Source organism: Callithrix jacchus, chromosome X, assembly GCF_049354715.1.
Source record: "Callithrix jacchus isolate 240 chromosome X, calJac240_pri, whole genome shotgun sequence".
Taxonomy (NCBI): Eukaryota; Metazoa; Chordata; class Mammalia; order Primates; family Cebidae; genus Callithrix; species Callithrix jacchus.
The window spans coordinates 147100360-147122617 of NC_133524.1; the positions used below are offsets into that span (position 1 = coordinate 147100360).

At 47.2% G+C, this 22258-nt stretch overlaps 1 protein-coding gene and 1 pseudogene across 7 annotated transcripts in view; both read left to right on the plus strand.

Moving 5' to 3' along the window:
• MTMR1 (myotubularin related protein 1) overlaps window positions 1-22258 on the plus strand; it is an 80609-nt gene that overhangs the window by 55949 nt on the left and 2402 nt on the right. For 5 of the 6 annotated variants that reach the window (XM_008990027.5, XM_035288717.3, XM_008990029.5 and 2 more), the window contains 3 exons: window positions 2296-2388; window positions 8733-8846; window positions 13327-13503. In XM_008990027.5, coding sequence (XP_008988275.1) covers window positions 2296-2388; window positions 8733-8846; window positions 13327-13503 — 384 coding nt within the window. Of the gene's footprint in view, window positions 1-2295; window positions 2389-8732; window positions 8847-10529; window positions 10839-13326; window positions 13504-22258 lie in introns of those variants that run through there. The other variant, XM_054251071.2, reaches the window with a different exon arrangement.
• LOC118150548 (tether containing UBX domain for GLUT4 pseudogene) lies at window positions 16065-17881 on the plus strand (annotated as a pseudogene). The gene has a single exon (XR_013531838.1). The product of XR_013531838.1 is annotated as a tether containing UBX domain for GLUT4 pseudogene (transcript).

Sequence of the window (22258 nt, forward strand, 5' to 3'; positions counted from 1 at the left end):
CACGATGCCTTGCACATGCCATAGGAGTTCCATGGCTATCTGGTAGAAGAATGAACCCTAAATTGTGAACTGCCAGTGTAAAACACTTCCCTGGGTGCCTTAAATACTGAACAGCAGGTCCTACAAGTGGTGTTATAGCGGGGCAATGCATGCAGCCACTATGGAGAACAGTATGGTGGAGCCCAAAAAAATTAAACGTGGAACTACCCCATGATCTGACAATTCTTCTGGTGGGTATATACCCCAAAAAAGAGAAAGCAGGGGCCCAAACAGATATTTGCACGTCGGTATCTATAGTAGCTTTATTCACAATAGCCCAAAGGTGGAAGCAACCCCAGTGTCCATCAGCAGATGAATGGATAAGCCAAATGTAGTCTGTATATACAGTCATGCAGTGTGTGATGATGAGCATACATTCTGAGAAATGCAACATTAGGTGATTTCATCATTGTGTGAATATCATAAGAGTGTACTTACAGAAACCTGGATGGATAGCCTGCTAACATCTAGGCTATATGGTATAGCCTGTTACTCCTAGGCTGCAAACCTGTATGGCATGTGACTGTACTGAATACCGTAGGCAACTGTAATGCCATGGTAAGTATTTGTGTATCTAAATGTAGAAAAGGTACAGTAAAAATATGGCATGATAACCTTATGGGACCATCATTGGATATGTAATCGTCATTGACTGAAATGTCACTATGTGTCACATGATTATACAGTGCAATGTTAGTCTTAAAAAAGGAAATTCTGACATGTGCTACAACATGGATGAACCTTGAAAACATGCTCAGCAAAATAAGCCAGTCACAAAAGCACAAACATTTCTGTTTCCACTTATATGAAGAACCTACAATAATCAAATTCACAAAGACAAAAAGTAGAATGGTCATTGCCAGGGCCTGGGAGGTGGAAAATGGGGAGTTAGTGATGAATGCATATAGACTTTCTGTTTGGAAAGATTAACAAGTTCTAGAAATGGTGATGGTTGCATAGTATGAGTGTGCTTGATGCCACTGCACCATACACTTATAAATGGTTAAGATGAGACTGGATGCAGTGGCTCATGCTTGCAATTCCCAGCATTTTGGGAGGCTGAGGTGGGAGGATTGCTTGAGGCCAGGAGTTCAGGCCAGGAGGATCGTTTGAGACCAGCCTGGGAAATATAATGAGACCCCATCTCTACAAAAAAAATTAAAGAATTAGCTGGGTGTGGTGGCTCACATGCATAGTCACAGCCATTCTGGAGGCTGAGGTGGGAGAATCACTTGAGCCGAGGAATTAGAGGCTGCAGCAGGCTATGCTCATGTCACTGCACTCCAGCCTGGGTGACAGAGTGAGTCACTGTCTCTAAATAAAAATAATGGTTCAAATGATAAATTACATATCATCTGTATTTCACCACAAATTGTTTTTTAAAAGAAGGCAACACACTGAGGTGTTAATGTTGATTTGGTCATTTCTTTGTTTTTGTGTCCTTCTTGGTGGCAATTTCATAGAGCTTTTTTGCTCTTGCTGTGTGATTGCTTTGTATTTTCTTAATGCCTTCTTCCCCTACATTCTTTTGCTTATAGTCAAATTCTTTGAAGCTTCTCTTAGAATCCTCACTCTTCAGCTATCTTTTTCACTTGTGGCATTTTCAGTGTTTTGGCAATCCTTTTATATTTGAGAATAGTATCTTTTACCTTTTGGTATAAATCTATTGATGTCTTATAAAATATCAAAAGATATGAAATACAGTACTAGACTGCCTTAAGCAAGGACCCTACCCCATTTACCATTTCAAGATTGAGATTTTGGGGTTCTCTTAGTCATGTAGAATTGGTAAAAAAGTTGTAGATTGTTAATCATTATTTTGATTCTCAGACTTCCTGACAATTCTGAAAAATGGAAAAAAATGTTTTTATACTTGTAGAGAAAATGGCATTCATCATGTGCTTTATGAAGTGCTAATTGGCATCCTACGTTGACACTGTACACTTGGTGTGGTGGCTGATCTGGACCCCATTTTCACTGACAAGTTGCTAGCTAGTTGCTTACACTTTCTTGATGTCAACTATATTAAAGAGAAATTATAAAATGATCAACATGTAAAAATACTGTAAACTGAAATTTTGTTTTCTAAAAGTAATGGAAGTCATGCCAATTTGATAGACATTTTTGAGTGCCTGTTATGTGCCAGGAATTCTCTTAGGCCAGATGAAACATGATTCTTACCACTGGACAACTTATAGTGACTTTCAAGAGTACCGTAACATATGTTAAAATGTTTAACCTTCTGTTTCTTTTCAGCGAGTGGGCCATGGTAATGACAACCACGCTGATGCTGACCGATCTCCTATATTTCTGCAGTTTATTGATTGTGTTTGGCAAATGACAAGACAGGTGAGATATTTCAAGTTACTTTCTGTCCCCTCCCTCCCTCCCTCCCTCCCTTCCTTCCTTCCTTCCTTCCTTCCTTCCTTCCTTCCTTCCTTCCTTCCTTCCGTCCATCTGCCCGTCTTGTCTGTCTTTCTTGTTTGTCTGTCTTGACGGAGTTTCACTATTGTTGCCCAGGCTGGAGTGCAGTGGCACGATCTTGGCTCACTGCGACCTCCACTTCCCGGGTTCAAGCAATTCTCTTGCCTCAGCTTCCTGAGTAGCTGGGATTACTGGCATGCGCAACCACACCCGGCAAATTTTTTTGTATTTTTAGTAGAGACCGGGTTTCTCCATGTCGGCCAGGCTGGTGTCGAACTCCTGACCTCGGGTGATCTGCCCGCCTTGGCCTCCCAAAGTGCTGGGATTATAGGCGTGAACTACCACGCCCGGTGATTTCAAGTATATTTCTATATAGTCTTTGCTTTAAATATACTGTAAAGATTAAACTATCATTGCTCTTTCATTCAAAATGAATGTTTGAAATATGACCCCGTTCTTTAACACAATTTGATTCTAATTCACTTAGAAATATAAGCAGAACATTAGAAACAACCAATTTCACACCACAAGTTACTTGTCTTTGCAAATGGTTTTTATCAATCATCTTGTCCACCAGTTGTCCAAACCAAGGCCCTACTCCTCTGTAGGTTCTGCTGCTTTTGCTCCCTTTCAAAAGGTTAAGGAAGGACAGTGTCCTGCAAAGCAGTTCGTCTAAGATTTGGCCAGATGTCAGAAATGAGGAAGTGAATGAACGGCTAGACCAGGTAATCCAGGAATCTCTACACTGTGCCCCAGTCCAGAGCCTCTCCCACCCGTAAGGTCGTGGAGGGAAATGAATGTCCAGGAACCAGTGGCAGAGAGGAAGCAGTGTAGCATTTTGCTATTCCCAAACCCCAATGCACAGGACCCTGGTAAACAAGGAAGCCATCTAGGGATCCCCTTCCTTCAAGCTAGTCAGGCCCATTGGCTTTCATTCAAAATAGGCCATAAGGCCATAGTTCCTGCACTGTTAGTTTTTTTGTTTTTTGGGTTTTTTTTCCCCTCATCTCCAACATGTAAACCTGAATTTGGTCTCTTATCCTTATGATAAGAGATAGTGCCAGGGTAATGGACCTGGAACCAGAGAGTGTGGCTGGGGGTGGGGGGCAAAAGAGAGTAGTTTCCCCAGTGCCTGTTGCTCAGCCAGGCTAAGGGTGGGGCTGAGATCCAGGGTTTGGGCCCTCTCCTGCTAGTCACTCACCAGGAGCTCTGGCCTTGGCTGCTTCAATCATGGGGAAGGGAAGCAGCCAGGAAGCTGCCGGTGATCTACAGGGATTCTACCAACAGCCCTGCTGCTCCTGATTGATCCTCCCACAGCCTTATCACCATCAGTCCAGGGCCGTTTCAGAGGACACCTGCCTCTCTACTGCAGAAAGTCTGAAATACCAGGCCTGTTTCCCCACTGAGAGCTACTGTTACTGATGGCAGTGTGTGTTTGCTGGAAGAAGGTTGACAGCCACAATGCTGCCTGTGCTGTCCCGCTTCCCAGCAGCTCTGTTCTGAGGACCTGGAGAACTCAGAAGATGGCTCTCCACCTCGAGTGCACACAGCCAGCACCTGGAAACTTTCTTCCTGTGAGCCTGGGGACAGGCTCAGGTGTGTGTAAAAGTTCTCCAGGTGATTCAGATGTGCAAATGAGTTTGAGAACCTGTGATCTAACTTAGTGCTCCAAATGGTGGTCCTGAGAACTAGATAGAGACACCAATCTTCTGACCTCACTGAAGACCTGCCAGTACTCTGGGCGGGTCTCAGCACTCTGGCTCTACAAGCTCTTCTAGGGTCTGATGGATGCTCAACTTTGAGACCATTGCTATAGACTAACACTGCTCAAACCTTAATGAGCACACACATCCACTGGGGCTCCCATTTCATATTGAAATGCAGATTCTGATTCAGTGGGGCTGGGGCACAGCCTGAGATGCTACATTTCTGATAAGCTCTCAGGTCACAGATCACATTTTCAGTGGCAAGGGAGTACACTGACATACCTTTAGAAATAAGAGACAAAGGGAAGGGGTTCTGAGTAGCTAAAGTAGATTTCTTGGAATCCTCAGGCCCTCACTGAGAAATTAACACTGACTTTTACACCTAGCTTCAACAAACTGATTGGGGTCTCACATGATCTGATGGCCAGGTCACACACAGGTGATAACAGCCTGTTAGAGAGCTGGCCCAGGTAAGAGGGGCTGGTCCCAGAGGTAGGTGTGCTGATGGTACAGGTGAAAGGTAGCAGCAAACACACTCCTCGAGCACGAAGGCTGGCCTGAAGCCTTGCCGTTTTATAGTGCTGGGCACCATTGCTGTGTGTGTTGATGCTGAGCCAATAGCAAAATTAAATGATTGTCACGTTCAGGTTAGGACAAGAAAGTATGAAACACATTTTAGAAAAATTGCATAAAAAGGTTGAACATGAAAAATAATTGCAGTGCTTCTAAAGGGATAAGCACCTCTTTTGTGGATGTAAAGTAGCTTATTCCTCCCAAGTGTGTATTTTTTAACATCTTCAAACTGACCTCAATTCTTTATACTGCTTAGAACCTGTTCTCATGTCTAAGCCATGTCATTTTTGTGCTTTTATTGAATTTTAAGAAAGAAAATGAGGGGTTTGCATTAGAAGATTTCAGATGCCTCTCATAGCTCTAAGATTCCATGAAATGTGTGTATAATTAATTTCTTTTAAAATTACGTTGTAAATGCATTAGCAGAGACATCAATGATTAGTCTTGATCAGTTCATTAACGAATGAGATATATAGCAGATTGGTATAAGATGCATTCATATGAAAGATGAATTTATTTTTAGGTTGCCTACTGCTAACTCGAGTAAGCTATGCAGTGTAAAGCTGTCAGAAATATCAGAATAAAGTGAACTAGTCTCTATGTGACAAAGAAACTAAGGGAAAAATAATGCAGGGACTCTTTAAAGAAGAGCCTCAAAGATACTCTATAATATCCATAATTTAATATAATCCTTACCGTTTTGGATAGGTTTAATAGTCATTGATATTTTTGTTCCTCAAGAGGTACAGAATCGGGACCAGGTATGCTGATTCATGCCTATAATAATCTCAGTGACTCAGGAGGCTGAGGTGGGAGGATCACTTGAGACTAGGAGATTGAGACCAGCCTGGGCAACATAGTGAGACCCCTGTTTCTTAAAAAAATTAAAAATTAGCCAACCATGGTGGTGTGCACCTGTAGTCCCAGCTACTCGGGAGACTGAGGCAGGAGGATTGCTTGAGTCCAGGAGTTCGAGGTTACAGTGAGCTATGATTGTACCACTGCACTCTAGCCTGAGTGACAGAGTGAGACTCTGCCTCTAAAACAAAAATAAAAGAGGTGTATAATTTTATTATAGATTACTGTGCTATGTATTTTTGGAAATCATACTTTTAGGTAAAAGGTACAGTTTCTAGGAGAAGATGCCAAAACAAACTGTGAATTGCAATGATCGAATCTTTCATTTGTATTACTCCACCTGCTACTGTTTCCCCCAGTGAGCTGTTTTCTGAGTTGAGCTTGATGCCACCACACTCCCTGAGTATAAATTGCAGTCTTGACCCAACATGAGTAGATGGAGCCTTTGTTTTCCAGTTTTCATGGGTGCCAATGGGTTTGGACTGAGCCCTGCCCACTTTGACCTCCAGTTGGCCAGAATAAGGCTTGTCCTCACTGACACTAGAACACACCTTCCCAAGCTCCCAGATCTAGAATGTAGGCTCAGGGGCTAGGAGTCAAGACTTGTTTCCATAGTCTGTTTGGGCTGCTGTAACAAAATATCATAAACTGAGGTGGTTTATAAACAACAGAAACTTACTTCTCATAGTTCTGGAGGTTGGGAAATCCAAGATCAAGGCACCAGCAGATTCAGTGTCTGATGAGGGCTTGCTTCCTGGTTCATAGATTAGCTGTCTTTTCATTGTAACCTCACATCATGGAAGGGACAAGAGAGCTTTCTTGGGCCTCTTTTAGAAGCGCACTAATCCCATTCACGAGAGCTTACCCTCATGACACGATCACCTCCCAAAGGCGTCACTTCCTCAGACTACACCTTGGGGACGAGAATTTCAACATAGAAATTTGGGGGAATACAAATATTTAGTTCATATCACTTATATGGCTTGAAAATATGTCAACAATTTGCTCTCTTGTTAGTAAACATTTATTTTTAAAAGTTTGAGAATTGTAAAATATAGGACAAAACCCTGGATCTTTTATTCCTATCCTTGATGTAATAAGTCTTCAGTACACAAAAGTGTCATATATTTGCTTACAATTCACAAATTCTGTGGTGTCAATAATTTATGAATAAGGCATAACTAAGCTGCATGGAGGAGTCCTGGGAAAATTGGACATAGTGTGCCTAGCCTGTTAAAAGATAGCCATTTTAGCTGGGCGCAGTGGCTCATGCCTCTAATCCAAGCACTTTAGGAGGCCGAGATGGGAGGATCACTTGAGATCAGGAGCTCAAGACCAGCCTAGGCAACACAGGGAGACCTTGTCTCTCCAAAAAAACCAAAAACAAACAAAAACTACCTGGGTGTGGCAGTGGTCCTAGCTACTTGACAGGCCGAGGTGGGAGGGACCGCTTGAACCTGGGAGGTTGAATCTGCAGTGAACCACAATTGCGCCACTGCACTCCAGCCTGGGCAACAAAGTGGGACCCTGTCTTAAATAAATAAATTCATGAATGAGAGACGGAGAGACAGAAATAGAGAAAGATGGCCATTTGAAATGTGAGGCCATTGTCAGAGTTGCAAGGGGCAATCTTAAAGCCTCCAAGAAAGGATTAACCAGTAGCTATCGTTAGCATTTCAGCCAGAGACATTACATTGTTGATTTAGTTCATCTAAGAACAAGGATGCCAGTAAGAACCACCAGAGTTAGTTTCCAGAGGTTTCTGAAGCAGTGATATTCTGATAGGATTCCTTAGAAGACAGTTGTATGTTTCTATGAGACCAATCCTTAAGATGGAGAGAGAAGCAAGTCTTAATCTAAGGTATCTGAGCATAATTCCTTAAGTCAGCTAATGTAACAGCCTGGTAAAGAAAAGGGAGTTTGGACAGTCCTGGATTGGCCATGGTTCTAATCGAAAAGCCTGTTGCTAGTGTAGGAAAGTAGTCAAGCTAAACTAAAAAACTTGTCTGTCAGTGATCCTGATAGATCTGTCATTCTGGAGATGTGAAGATTTGTCATGATAGTGGACATGCATCACTCTGGTTGAAGAATAGGTTTTTAAGTAAACTGACTTAAATACAAATATGCTGGGTAGTTCCATTTGGTTTTACTTCACTTAGTAGGTGATGAATATTCTGCTGTGTTTTTACATTAGAGTTCTGGCACATGGTAGGCACTCAGTACATGCCTGCTGTTAGGGTAATTATTATCACTTCCAGATCATCTCATGGCCACAACACGCCAGCTACTGGCTAGAACCTGCTGGCAACAGTAATAGTCTTCATGGAATTCTGCAGAGCCCCATCAAGAATGACCTCAAACAATCAAGATGATCCGTGGTTTTGCCTCCTCTGCTGATATGGGAATTACAGTCATTGATTTGTTTTGTAACAGATTTTCAAAGGTTAAGCCAGTCCAAACCCCAATTGGTCATGTTGTATTACCTTTTTTAATATATTGCCAGGTTCAGCTTGCTCATTTACACTGGTAAGAATCCAGGGGTGTATGGTCACGGAGTTGGCTTTGTGGGGAGGTTCTTAATTTGGAGTTGATTATTTAATAGATGGAGAGCTACTCAGATTTTCTATTTTTTCTTGAGTCACTTTGGGTGCGTGTTCTGACTGAGGTCTACTGCTCCCGGTACCCCTGACCTGGGACATGCCTGCAGCGGGGAAGCTGGCCCAATAGCGGGGCTCCCCTCATTTCTTTCCCTTCTCTCAGGGTTACAGTCCAGTAGTGCCTGTTGCCAGTGTCTGAAAACAGTCATTTCTCATATTTTATGCAGCTTGCTAGTTGTTTCTGGCAGAAGGGCGAGTCTGGGCTCTGTCTTACCGCCATGGTGAAAGCGGAAGCCATGTAAGCTTTTTTGGGCATTGAGGACAACAAGTTTAGTGCTTCTGGTTGTTTCTCAGCCACAGCTGTAAAGTTGGACTCAAAACTGCAGGTAGTTGAACTTTACGTGGACTCAATCTTCCTTTAAATCTGACTGTATTCCAAGTTGCAATTTTGCTGTCTTTCACTAAAAACTAGTGTTACTCTGTTTTAGAAATTGGACTCTATGACTAAACCTTATTTTTTTCCTCTTCATTTAAGTTTCCTTCAGCATTCGAGTTTAATGAGCTATTCTTGATTACAATTTTGGATCACCTTTATAGCTGTCTTTTTGGGACCTTTCTGTGCAACTGTGAACAGCAGCGATTCAAAGAGGTGAGTGTGTTGTGTCCTTGCCTGTTGCTTTCTCTGTGGCTCAGGCACCTCTCCTAGGAAGTGCCACTGTAGGAGGGCTGAGGGGAGGGAGGACTGCGCTCTGGTGCTCTTGCTGACTGTAAATGCCCTCCTGGGTTCCGGCCAGCCCCACTGCATGTGTCTAACACTAGTCCCTTCCTTTCTAGGCATGGGGCACTGGGACCCAGAGAGCCCATGGCTCTCTAAGGAGTAGATCAGTGCTAGACCCTGGACCTCCTGACTCTGAGTTCGTGTGTTTCCCACTGCACCAACTCCAGCACCATTTGATTCTGCTTTTCATCCCCTGTGGTGCTGGACAGATTGTACTTGAAGGCCTTGCAAATGGAGTCTGCTAATTAGCCAAAAACCCCACTTTAGGTAGCAACCTAACACTTTTTTACATCAAAGTAGTAACGAAGCAGTTACCAAACTTCTCGGAGTTACATCTCACCTCTTTCTTTTTCCCTTGGTGTGAGATAAAAGAAAGATGTGGCCAAAAATGAGAAGGCATTGGAAAAAGGCAGCTTCAGGAGTATGGTCCTGCTAATAGACAAGGACCACTGCCTGTGAGCTGAGTACATTAGGACGGTATAGAATTCAGGAGAAAACAGTCTGCCAGTAACGCCCACCTCCTCTTTCAGCAGCCTCCCCCAAGTTGACAGTGTCCTCATTCTGTGACCCCATGTCGTCCTGCCTCTTCCCTGCCTCCTTGGCCTCCTCTGCTCAGTCTCCTATGGCTGGTGCCATTTTAACTAGTCTCTAAAGTTGGAGTCACGTGGGCCCAGTCCTAGGTCCTCTTCTCGCCTCAACTCTTGTTCTGTCTTTCTAGGTGACTTTGTCCCACCTTGGGGACCTAAATGCCTCTTCCTGCTCCTCCCTGGCTCTTTTGCGTCTCAGTCCACAGCACCACAGCCCATCCAGATACCGAGGCCAAATATGTGGGAGTTACCTTCCATTCCTCCCTTACCCTCACCCTAGCTACCACACCCAGTCCCTTGGTGAGTGCTGCTGGCCTTTTCCCAAAGCATATTCTTTATCTGCCACTTCCTAACTGCCTCATAGCTACAAGCGTAGCTTAGGCCCCTACTGTCTCACATCTGGATTAAGGCAGAAACCCAGGAATGGGCTTCCCTGATTCTCTTCCTGACCTTCAGTAGTCCATTCTAAACATAGCAACCAGAGCGAGCATTCACTAACTGAAATCTGATCATGTACCTCTCCACCGCTTCCCACTGCAGTTAGAAGAAAATCCGTGCTCCTGAGGACCCAGCGTGATGGGGCTTGTTAACTTTCTGATAAAAAGAAAAACATTTTTAGAAGAGTGAATTTTATGTTATGCGAGTTATATCTCAAAGCCATTTAAAACAAATAAAACCAGAAACAGAAGAATGAAGTTTATGTAAAGAATTTAAACCATGGTTTTGTCTTCTTTTTTTTTTTTTTTTTTGAGAGGGGGAGTGCAAAATTCATTCTTAAAAAAATCAGCTCTCTTCCAGTCTAGTGCCTTTGGAGAAAAAAGAAAAATCACCTCTCTTGATATATAATCTACATACTGTAGAATTCACCCACCTAAAGTGTACAATTTCATGGTTCTAGCATACTCCATATTGTGCACCATCACCAGTATCTAATTTCATAAAATTTCTTTATTTCTATTTTTTGTAGAGATGGGAGTCTTGCTATGTTGCCCAGGCTGGTCTGGAACTCCTGGCCTCAAGTGATCCTCCCGCCTTGGCCTCCCAAAGGGCTGGGATTACAGGTGTGAGCCATTGCGCCTGGTCTAATTTCATAAAATTTGTCACCCCCAAAAGAAATGTCATACTCAGTAGCAATCACTTCCCATTTCCCTACCCCTTTCCCCAGAAACCATCTATCTGCTTTCTGTCTTTACGGATTTGCCTATTCTGGACATCATAGAAATGGAATTATGCAATAGATGAAGTTCTATGACTGTCTTCCTTTGACTTAGCATAATGTTTTCAACGTTCATCTATGTACCAATACATTCTTTCTATGGCTGAGCAATATTCCATTCTATGGATAGACCACATTTTGTTTATCCATTTATTGGTTGATAGAAATTTGGGTTGTTTCCACATTTTGCCTTTTAGGAATAATGCTACTATAGCCATTCATGTACAGGTTTTTATGTGGACATATGCTTTCATTACCTACGAGTGGAATTACTTGGTCATATTGCAACTATGTTTAACTTAATGAGGAACTGCCAGATTGTTTTTCAAAGCAGTTGCACACATGAGCAATGTCTGAGGCTTCCAATTTCTCCACATTTCACCAACACTTACTATATTCCTTTTTAAAAAGATTATAGCTATCCTAGTAAGTGGCAAGTGGTGTGTTGTGGTTTTAGATTTTCATTTCCCCAACAATTAATGATGTTGACCATATTTCCATGTGCATATTGGCCATTTGCATATCTTCTGTGGAGAAAGTCTATTCAGATCCTTAGTTAATTTTAAAATTGTGTTATTTGTCCTTTTTATGATGGAGTTGTAAGTGTTCCTTATACATTCTTTATATATACAAGTTCCTTAGAAGATACATGATTTGCAAAAATTATATCCCACTTATGGGTTGTTTTTTTTACTTTCTTCATGGTGTCCTTTGGAGCACAAAGGTGTTTAATTTTGATGAAGCCCAATTTATCTATTTTTTCTCATGCTGCTTACACTTTTGGTATCATATCAAAGAGACCATTGCTTAACCCAAAGTCACGAAGATTTGTTCCTATGTTTTCTTCTAAGAGTTTTATACTTTTAGCTCTTACATTTAGGTCTGTGATCTGTTTTGAGTTAACGTTCGTATACAGTGTGAATTAAGGATCCAACTTTATTCTTTTGTGTGATGGCTATCTAGCTGTTCCAGCACCATTTTCGGAAAGATTATCTTTCCCTCATTCAATTTTCTTGCCACGTTTGTTGAAGATCAGTTGACCGTAAATGTGAGAGAATTCATTTCTGTGTTCTCTGTGCTGTTCCATTGATCTGCATGTCTGTCCTTATGCCAGCACAACTGGCATTGATTACTGTGACTTTGTAGTAACTTTTGAAAATGGGAAGTGTGAGGCCTCCTACTTTTTTCTTTTCTGGATCCTTTTAATTATTGTTTGTGATACTCTTAAAATAAATGTATAAAAGTTGAAATCATCCTAATCAAATGTTGCTGTATTTAGATAGCTCATGGGAAGTCAGCAGCAGAATGGGAGAAAATGCTGACGGCCTTGCCATTTCCCCATCTGGCTTTGTCATTGTGCTCGATCCATCGTTTAGTCTCTACCTGCCTCACCACATTTGGGTGTTTTTGTTCAGATGAGGAATGCCAGTGGGTACAGTGCTTCTGAAGAGTGTACTACAAAATTAGAGGAAGAAGAGAGAACTTAATGACATATTTACTTCTCTTTACAAAGTTTCTCCAGCCTGCCGCCACAGCACATTTTCCTCCAGATAGCCATGATTTTCCAGCGCGAAGAATCTTACTGTAAAATTTACTCTCATTTCTCAATGTTAAGAGTCACAGCTGGGCCTGTAATCCTAGCAGTTCGGGAGGCCAAGGCAGGCAGATCACTTGAGATCAGGAGTTCGAGACCAGCCTGGGTAACGTGGTGAAATGCCATCTCCACCAAAAAATACAGAAATTAGCCGGGTGTGGTGCCATGTGCCTGTAGTATTCAGCTCCTCAGGAGGCTGAGGCAGGAGAATCACTTGAACCCTGGAGGCGGAGATCACAGTGAGCCGAGATCGTGCCACTGCACTCCAGACTAGCGTGAAACTCCATCTCAGAAAAAAGAGTGTCACAAAAGCCCCCTAACATTTTTTTCTTTTAGAGGCAGGGTCTTGCTCTATTGTCCAGGCTGGAATACAGTGATACAATTATAGCTCACTATAGCCTGAAACTCCTGGGCTCAAGCAATCCTGCCACCTCAGCCTCCTGAGGAGCTGGGACTATACTTGGCTAGTCTTTAAATTTATTTATTTTTTGTAGAGACAAAGTCTCACTGTGTTGCCCAGCCTGGTCTCAAACTCCTGCCTCAGGCAGTCCTCCCACTGTGACCTCCCAAAGTGCTGGCATTATAGGCTTGAGCTACTGTGCCCAGCCTACAAAACCAAATTGGACACCAGAATTTAAAATTATATTTGTCACGGCGGGCCCTATCATCCTGTGGTCATTAGAAAGTTCTCACTCTGCCTTTCCGTAGACACAGTTGTCAGATGCTGCCTGACCTCAGCAATATGTTTTTCCAGGACAGCAACCAATGTGTTTTCATTTCATCCCTACATGAGGCCATGAGTGGCAAGACGGTGGGGCTGGGGCTTAGTAAATGTTCATGAAATTTTCAGCATTTGAATTCACTTCATTATTCAAATCCTTCTCTCTGTGTAATACTAATTCTTGATAATATGAAGATAAGCTTATTTCAGATGTTTCTTTTTTTGTTTTTCAGGATATATATGCAAAGACTGTATCTTTATGGTCGTATATCAATAGCCAGCTAGATGAGTTTTCTAATCCCTTCTTTGTGAATTATGAAAACCACGTGTTATATCCTGTTGCTAGTCTGAGTCATCTGGAATTGTGGGTAAACTATTACGTACGATGGAATCCACGGATGAGACCTCAGGTATCTTTGTTTTTCTCTTCCCGAATGAGAGAGTGTGCCTTTTTTTCCAAGTCAAGATGGTGGTATGGAAATGTGTTAATGGTAGATATCAACATACCCATACTGACTGTCTTCTGCGCTCGCCTGTCAGGGTTCAGTCCTTTGCATTCCTGTTCTAGGAGGTTCCTCCCGTACACCAACTCAGATGCTGTTTGCTGGGTCCCGTACTGATGAGGTACATAAAGTGTCATGTGTTCCTGTGCTTGGCCCTTCGTCTTATAAACTATTTTACCTGGAGGTATGGGGGTGGGGCAGCCCTTCTCCCTGTTTCCACATAGAGGTGGTAGAAAGGCATGTGGAAATTGTGTCAGGGTTATGGTGTATAGACCCTGATGATCCAACAGTGGAGGCAGGTGCCCCCTTGAAGAAGGGAGAGTTTGCCCCTCCCCGCCACACTTTTTCACTGTAATGTTTTCTGAGATGGAACAAAATTAGAGAATGGCACACTACAGGGGCCCCTCCGCCAAGCCTGTGTCCTCCCTTTGCCTTCAATGGCTGAGCTCTGGCTGCGGGTTCCTGAAGAGCTCCCCCATCCTCCATTGTGCTGTGGGTTTTGATTCAGTCCTGCCCCGCGCCCCCAGTCTCCACATGGGTGGCCAGGGCATGGTTGGTTCTAGGTGGTGAAGATGACAAGTGGAGGCACACCTTGCCTCCATGAACAGATAACTGCCTACTGAGATTTTTCTTTTTCTTTCTTTTTTTTGAGATGGAATCTTGCTCTCTTGCCCAGGCTGGAACATAGTGGCACAAGCTTGGCTCACTGCAATCCCCACCTCCCAGGTTCAAGCAATTCTCCTGCCTTGGCCTCAAAAGTAGCTGGGATTCCACCATGCCTAGCTAATTTTTGTACTTTTAGTAGAGACAAGGTTTTGCCACATTTGCCAGGCTGGTCCCAAACTCCTGGCCTCAATTGATCCGCCTGTCTCAGCCTCCAAAAGTGCTGGGATTACAGGTGCACACCACCATGCCAGGCTCGAGATTTTTCTTTTGAGTTGAATACTCTCAGAGTTACTGTAGTCCCCCAGGAGCGTGTAGCCAGGCCATTGTTAACAGTGTTGCTTCTGTCAGGCAAGATGCAGAAATCTGCCTTTCCTCTCCATCTTTTCATTCCCCTCCTCTCACCTAGGGATTCATGATCTCCACGCTCTACTAGCCATGGGCAGTCTGAACTGCTCATGTTCCTTTTAGCTGCCTGGCTCTGGAACCTCAAGGATACGCCACTGTAGTACTGCGCCCTCCCCGCTGGAAAGCTCCCTCACTGGTAGCCCAGCTCCATGCTCCACCTGCTGGGTGCTCCCTGCTGCCCCACCTACTGTTTGGCCACCCCTTACTGGATCTTTTGCCCTCTACCGCAGACCAGGCTGGTCATCGCTCACCTTTTCTTTCCCAGATGGCTTTCTGTTTTGTTCCTCATAGCTGCAGCTGCAAATGCTGTTCTCCCTTGGACCCTCCGAGTTGGCCCTGCCACCCTTAGGACCTCAGGAGTGTTTTCCACAACATTGTGGTCAGCACTCACTCAGCCTAGTACTTGTACACTGAGCCTGGGGAGGTGGGAAGGAGCCTGGCTGTGAGGGAGCTCCTCATCCCAAGGGCCCTTAGCCACTTCTCCCCTTGTAAACACCTTGCCCCTGCTTGAATCAGCTCCCCATGTGAATGAGCCCCCCTTTGTGTCTTCCCATGTATGAAAACAACTAGTATTTGATCACCTCTTTCAGCCCTTCCCAGAGTCTTCCTTGGTTGGGAGAGACTTGCATCTGTGTCCCTCTCCCACTAGCCAGGGAGCCGCTGGGACTCATGCTGCCCTGGAGCCTTCCCCGTGAGCGCCCTCTTCCCTGTTCACCTGGTGCTCTGGTGGCCCTATGTTTATTGCCCAAACTAGTGCACTCTGAGAAAGAGAGCTGGACGTGCTGCTAATAAGCAGCCTGTAGAATTCCCCAAGGCACTCAATACTGCACCAGCCTGTTTGCCTGCCTGCTACCCCTACAGAGCACAGGCTTTGAAACCACAGAGCCCTCAGCACCTAGTATGGAGTTTGGTAACTAACAGAGGCTCGACATATGTGACTGAGTGAACACGTGATGGATGAAGAGGTGGGCCCTCTGCTGCAGGCCGCTTCCTCCTGCATATCTGCTCCCTCCAGCCCCTTGAACCGCATTTCTTCCCACTGCGTCCCATGGCTCTTGCCCCACAGCCTACAGAGGACTGACGCCTGCCCACCCTAAACCTGTCCTATCCCCACCAGCCCCTCCCGCAGGTCTCCCCTCCACACCCCATCCTCTGGAATATTGGAACAGCCTTCTGCCTACACTCCCTGCCTCAGTCTCCCTTGAGTCCGTGCTCCAGCTTCCTGTGGAGAGACCTTTCGCCCCTGCCTAACAGCCCAGGCATCACCTTCTGTGGCTGCCCAATGGCACCAGCTCCTCACGCCCTTCACCACTTGGCCACCATTTAGGCTCCTGGCATCATCTTAGCTTCCTTCTTCCTATTTTTTAAAAAAATTTACATTTCTGGCTGGGCGCGATGGGTCACACCTGTAATCCTAGCACTTTGGGAGGCCGAGGCAACTGGATCACGAAGTCAGGAGTTTGAGACCAACCTGACCAACATGGTGAAACAACATATCTACTAAAAACTTAAAAAATTGGTGAGTGGAACATGGCAGCCCTGGCAGGTGGCAGAGGCTCCGTGGTGTCGGTGCTGGCCCTGAACGGCCGGCGCCACACCGGAAAGGTGATGCCGAGCACCATGCCGCTTCAGGTTCTGAGGACACGTGCTGGCGGCAGAACTTCAACCCTTGTGAATATGATCTGAAGTTTCAGAGGAGCGTGCTCGGCCTTTCTCTCCAGTGGAGATTTGCCAACCTACCCAATAATGCCAAGCTGGAGATGGTGCCTGCCTCCTGGAGCCACGAGGGGTCCGAGAACATGGTTTGCATTGCTTTGCAGCTGGATGACGGCTCCAGGCTGCAGGACACCTTCTGTTCAGGCCAGACCCTCTGGGAGCTTCTCAGCCATTTTGCACAGACCAGGGACTGCTTGCAGAAGCCTGGTGGGGTGACCCCAGTGTGTGTGTACACAAGGGATGAGGTGACAGGTGAAGCCACCCTGAACGACATCAGACTGCAGTCACTGGGCCTCAGTAGGGGCGGTGCTTCCATCAGGTTTGTCATGAAGTGCTGTGACCCTATGGGCAAAAACCCAGGAAGCCTGGGCTCATCAGCGTCAGCTGGCCAGGCAGCCGCCAGTCCTCCACTCCCCTTGGAATCTGGGGAGCTCTGCCATGGTGACCTGAGCTGTCAGGAAGACATGGACACTGTGGGGTCCAGCTGCGAGGATTCGCAGGAGAAGCAGAGCATGAGGGTGCCCATGCCTGCCCCCTTCGTTCCTTTCTCGGGCGGGGGACAGCAACTGGGGCGCCCCTCTGGGCCCATGAGGCCTCTGATTTCATCATCAGCCAAGTTGCCAAAGTTCCTCTCCAGCCCCGGAGGCCCCTCCAAGCCAAAGAAGTCCAAGCCTGGCCAGGATCCCCAGCAGGAGCCGGAGCCAGAGCCAGAGCCACCTGTGGACCAGGTGCCAGTTGTGTGCCACCCCAACCTGGAGGAGTGGCTGCAGGCCTGGCTGGTGGAGCTGCTTGATGAATTCTTTGAGCTGATGGTGGACGATGTGAGAAGATGCTTGGCCCAGCTCAAGAGTGACCAGAAGCGCCTGGAAGAAGCACCCTTGATGACCAAGGCCTTCAGGGAGGCGCAGATGAAGGAGAAGCTGGAGCACTACCCAAAGGTGGTTCTGAGGGTCCTGTTCCCTGACCGCTACATCCTGCAGGGCTTCTTCCGCCCCAGCGAGACTTCGTGAGGAGCCACCTGGGGCACCCTGAGCTGCCATTTTACTTGTTCATCACCCTTCCAAAAACAGTCCTGGACAACTACTCGTGCACCCTCTTTCAGGCGAACCTCTTCCCGGCTGCTCTGGTGCACTTTGGAGCCAAGGAACCAGCAGATGTCTACCTGGAGCCTGGACTGCTGGAGCACACCATCTCCCCATCTGTGGCCGACATGCTGGTGGCCAGGTACATGTCCAGAGCCGCCAGGGCCCCTTTCCCATTGCCAGCCCCTAACCCTGCACCTGAGTCTGAGCCATCTGCTGAGGAGGGGGTGCTGAGTCCCGCTGAGCCCATCTCAGGGATGGTCCCGCCTGTGAAGACAAGCCTGGGCAAGGTGCCCAAGTGGCTGAAGCTGCCAGCCAACAAGAGGTGAGAGCTGCCAGCCTGAGGTGCCCACCAGCCACAGGACCACCTCCCCTGCCAGCAGGAATAAAGACTGTGCGTCCTTCAAAAAAAAAAAGATTTAAAAATTAGCCAGGTGTGGTGGTGTATGCCCCTCTGTAGTCCCAGCTACTCAGGAGGCTGAGGCAGGAGAATCACTTAAACCTGGGAGGCAGACATTGCAGTAAGCCCAGATCGCGCCACTGTACTCCAGCCTGGGCGACAGAGCAAGACTCCATCTCAAAAAAAAAAAAAAAAAAATTTTACATTTCCCTCTCCCTTTAGACTTTGTGATCTGCAAGACTAGTCCATGTTTGTTATGAATTAATCTAAGTTATTAATCTAATAACTGCTTGTCATTAGATTGAATCCTTCCCCAAATGAGAATTGAGTTTGAAGGCGAGCTGTCTGAAATGGCCCGTGTGCCCAGAAACCATCAGTGAGCGCGAGAGGTTGCTGGTCCCATTAGCATCTTCTGTCCTGGTTTTAGCTGAAGAAGTCCATGTGCAGGGTGACCTGCTCTCCTTCCCCTGGAGTCCAGGTCCAAACCTGCTCTGCTTTCCGACCTCAGGGGCATTACTTTAGATGCTAAACACGGGGCCCATCAAGTTCTTGTTTCCAGTCAGTGGTTAACTTTACTTGGGAACCACAGTCCGCAGCCCCCTTCCAGCACCTTCCTCTTCACCAATGTGTATTTCTGTCCTACTTAGGCATTTTGCTGAGTTATTCTGTCCTGGGTGACTTCTGTTTCATGTTTTAGCAACAGGGAAAATGGGCTACAGAATGTCAGAAGTCACTATGTTACTTAAATCACATAGAGTGACCAGGTAGTATTCTTGGTGACTCAGAGGACCAGGTGGCTGGTGGAATGTCATTTACATTAGCAGAAAATTCAGCAGAACTCTGCCTGATCTGAAGTGCCTTAGGCTTAACCGGGTCCTTCCATGACTGCAGGAGACCCCCTGCCCGGCACTCCGCCATGCCCTGCTTTGTCCAGCAGGTGGCAGAGGTGAAGAAACACTGAGCAGCAGAGAGGGTTAAAGTGCTGTCCCGCAGGGGAGCACCCAGGCTCAGATTCTTGCCCACCATGTGAGGGCAGGGAACAGATCTTTCCTGAAATCTACAAACTGCATGACAGATCTGTTCCCAGATGCGGTCAGATTCTTACACGTGTAAGTGAAGTCATCTGCAACATGGTGATGATGGATCCACAGCGATCGCACCTGTAACTTGCAGTCCTCTTGTGTGCCAGTGGGCTCTGTACACGCATGACCCCAGTTGACGCTCCCAGCAATTCCATGGTGTAGAGAATGAGGGAAGGGTCAGAGAAGCTGTGACTTGGCTGAGATCTTGCTGCTTGGTGCAGGTAGTTGTGGAAGGATGCTTCCTACCAGGGCCAGATCCCGTCTCTGATCTGTGGCAGGGTCCTGAGCCTCACTGGGACCTCACGGGGTTGCTGAGCAGGAAGTGAATCCATTCCAAGTACACTGTGCTCAGAGGGTGGTAGGTGAGTGGTCCTGCCTTTTGCATTCTCCCTCCACTGTGCTACACAGAAGAGAGAACCAAGAAAGAGTATGTGGGTCAGGTTTTTATCCTCTACACAATAGGCATGTATTGGACACCTCCTGGGTGTGGACACAGTGTGCTGGGGAGTGGGCTGGGCCTTGGTAATGATGGACGCTGGAGAGGCAGGTTGGAGTTTGGACTTTATTCCAGGGTTTGTGGGAACCATCCCATGATTTGCATGACAAGGCCAAGTGTATGTTCTAGAAAGCTCACTCTGGCAGCACTGAGGTGGATGGGAATGGGGATGGGGCAGTACAGTGAAGACAGGAAGAGATCAGCGGCTGGTGTGGGTGTCCAGAGACAGGGTCTGGGGAGCCGGGTAGGGCTGAGAGGAGGAGGAGGAGATGTGAGAGGAGGGAGTATGGAGATAAAGAAAGGGGAGGTGCAAGCCTGTTGGACGTCTTTTCTCTGAGAAGGGAGTGGCTAAATCAGCTGCCGAGAGGGGTTCTCTGGGCATCCATCAGAGGATGGCTGGGTGCAGAAGGCCCGTGGGCATCCTTTTTCCTTGGGACTGTCTTGCCTTAAGTTTCATTATGCTAGCACCCATGGGGCAAACATGACTGGCCCTTAGATGGGAATTTTCTCTAACACAATCCTCTGTTTAAGCCTCCGAGTTTTCTATTCCTTTAGGCATGCCCTGATTTGTTGCAAATGAAAATAGTAGGCTGGGCATGGTGGCTCACGCCTGTGATCCCAGTACTTTGGGAGGCTGAGGCGGGCAAATCACTTGAGGTCAGGAGTTCAAGACCAGCCTGGCCAAATAGTGAAACCCCATCTCTATTAAAAATACAAAAAGTAGCCCGACGTAGTGGTGGCAGGTGCCTGTAATGCCAGCTGCTCAGGAGGCTGAGGCAGGAGAACTGCTTGAATTTGGGAGGTGTAGGTTGCAGTGAGCTGAGATCATGCCATTGTACTCCACCCTGAGGGAGAGAGTGAGACTGTACTCCACCTCAAAAAAGAAAGTGAGAAAAGATGGGAACAGCTGCCTGAAGAAATGATCGCGGTGCCTTTGAGCAGTCCTGGGTCTCTGCCATGCGCGTGTGAATGGTGTGTTGCCCTGCGCATGTGTGAACGGGGTGTTGCCCTGCCCATGTGTGAACGGCGTGTTGCCCTGCACGTGTGTGAATGGCGTGTTGCCCTGCCCGTGTGTGAACGGCGTGTTGCCCTGCGCGTGTGTGAACGGCGTGTTGCCCTGCGCGTGTGTGGACGGGGTGTTGCCTTGCCCGTGTGTGAATAGCGTGTTGCCCTGCCCGTGTGTGAACGGGGTGTTCCCCTGCCCGTGTGTGAACGGCGTGTTGCCCTGCGCGTGTGTGGACGGGGTGTTGCCTTGCCCGTGTGTGAATAGCGTGTTGCCCTGCCCGTGTGTGAACGGGGTGTTCCCCTGCCCGTGTGTGAACGGCGTGTTGCCCTGCGCGTGTGTGAACGGGGTGTTGCCCTGCCCGTGTGTGAACGGGGTGTTGCCCTGCGCGTTTGTGAACGGCATGTTGCGCTGCGCTTGTGTGAACGGGGTATTGCCCTGCGTGCGTGTGAACGGGGTGTTGCCCTGCGCGTGTGTGAATCGCGTGTTGCCCTGCCTGTGTGTGAATGGAGTATTGCCCTGCGGGTCTTGCTTCTCACTGAGGCCACATGCCTGTGGGTGGATAATGGGAGCTTGATTGTAAGGTCTTCCCTTGTTTGATCAGAATTCAATGATCCTACAGACAGGAAAATGCATACGAGATGGGTCCTAAAGGTAAGAGAGGAGCTGCTGCCACCTCACAGAGGCCTCTGGGATCTGCCTTTGCCACCACACTCCACCGGTCCCCTCTCTCCTTCCTGTGGCCTGCCCAACGGGGCCATTAGTTCTCAGCCCACTGGGTGCTGGTTACCGAGCACCATATTATTGGAGGCACTGTTGATGCAGCCCAGTCTTTGAGGGAGTGGGGCAGGATCTGGTGAAAGGTTAGCTGGAGGGCCAGGCTGGGGCCAGACTGCAGAGAGACGCGAGACCCCTCTCGGGGCAGAGGGAAGAAGCCCCTGGAAGGTGTTGCGTGGCGAGTCACAGGGCCTGACTCATGCTTAGGAGCCAGCCCTATGGCTGCGGTGGATACACTGGATCAGAGACGAGGGAAGGCTGGGGAGCTCCCCAGGCCCCATCCTGTTTCTCTTTTACCCCCAGTCAGTGACCTTTCTGCTCAGCCTTGCCCCCAGCCAAAGAGCTCCAGGTAAGAAAAGCTGGGTCTTGGGTGTCTGGCGCCCTAGTAGCTGCTGGAGAGAGCTTGTTAGGCTGAGTTGGGTGCTTTGACTATCAAATAGCCGGACTGGGTGTCCCATATGCCCCAGGAAAACCTTTCTTGTTTATAGTCACCCCTGCACCCCACAGTCAATGGTTTTAAAAGAGAAAAGCTAATGGGGTGAGGCATTGGGGTGATGCTGAGCAGGGAGGGAGGGGATGGTCCCTTGGGGAGGCCCCCCCGGACAAGCGCTGCCTGCTCCAGGGGGCTTCTGGCAGCTCCTGTTTTGGTTGATGAAAACACAGCATCAAGTTGTAGAAAGTGCTGATTTAACAGAAGGATTTTCAGTCAGCAGAGCTATTTATAGAAATGCAAAAATACAGAGATAATGGAGATGCTGGAAAGGGGGTCTGCATGTAAACATTTCTGACGCACAGTCTTTAGGACACTGCTTGCGCCGCGTCTGCACATGGTGCCCTCAGTTGATCTGTGGTGCGCAGTGTCCCCGTGCCTGCCTGTCTTCTGAGAACTGGGGAGCCTCCCCATGGTGCCTTTTCCATCCCAGCTCAGTGGCTCGGCCCCCAGAGCTGCAGGGCAGCCTCAGTGGCAGCCGAAGCTCGTGGGATGGGGTCCCACTGTCCACCTGACATGAGGTCGGTCAACTCCTCAGGAGACTT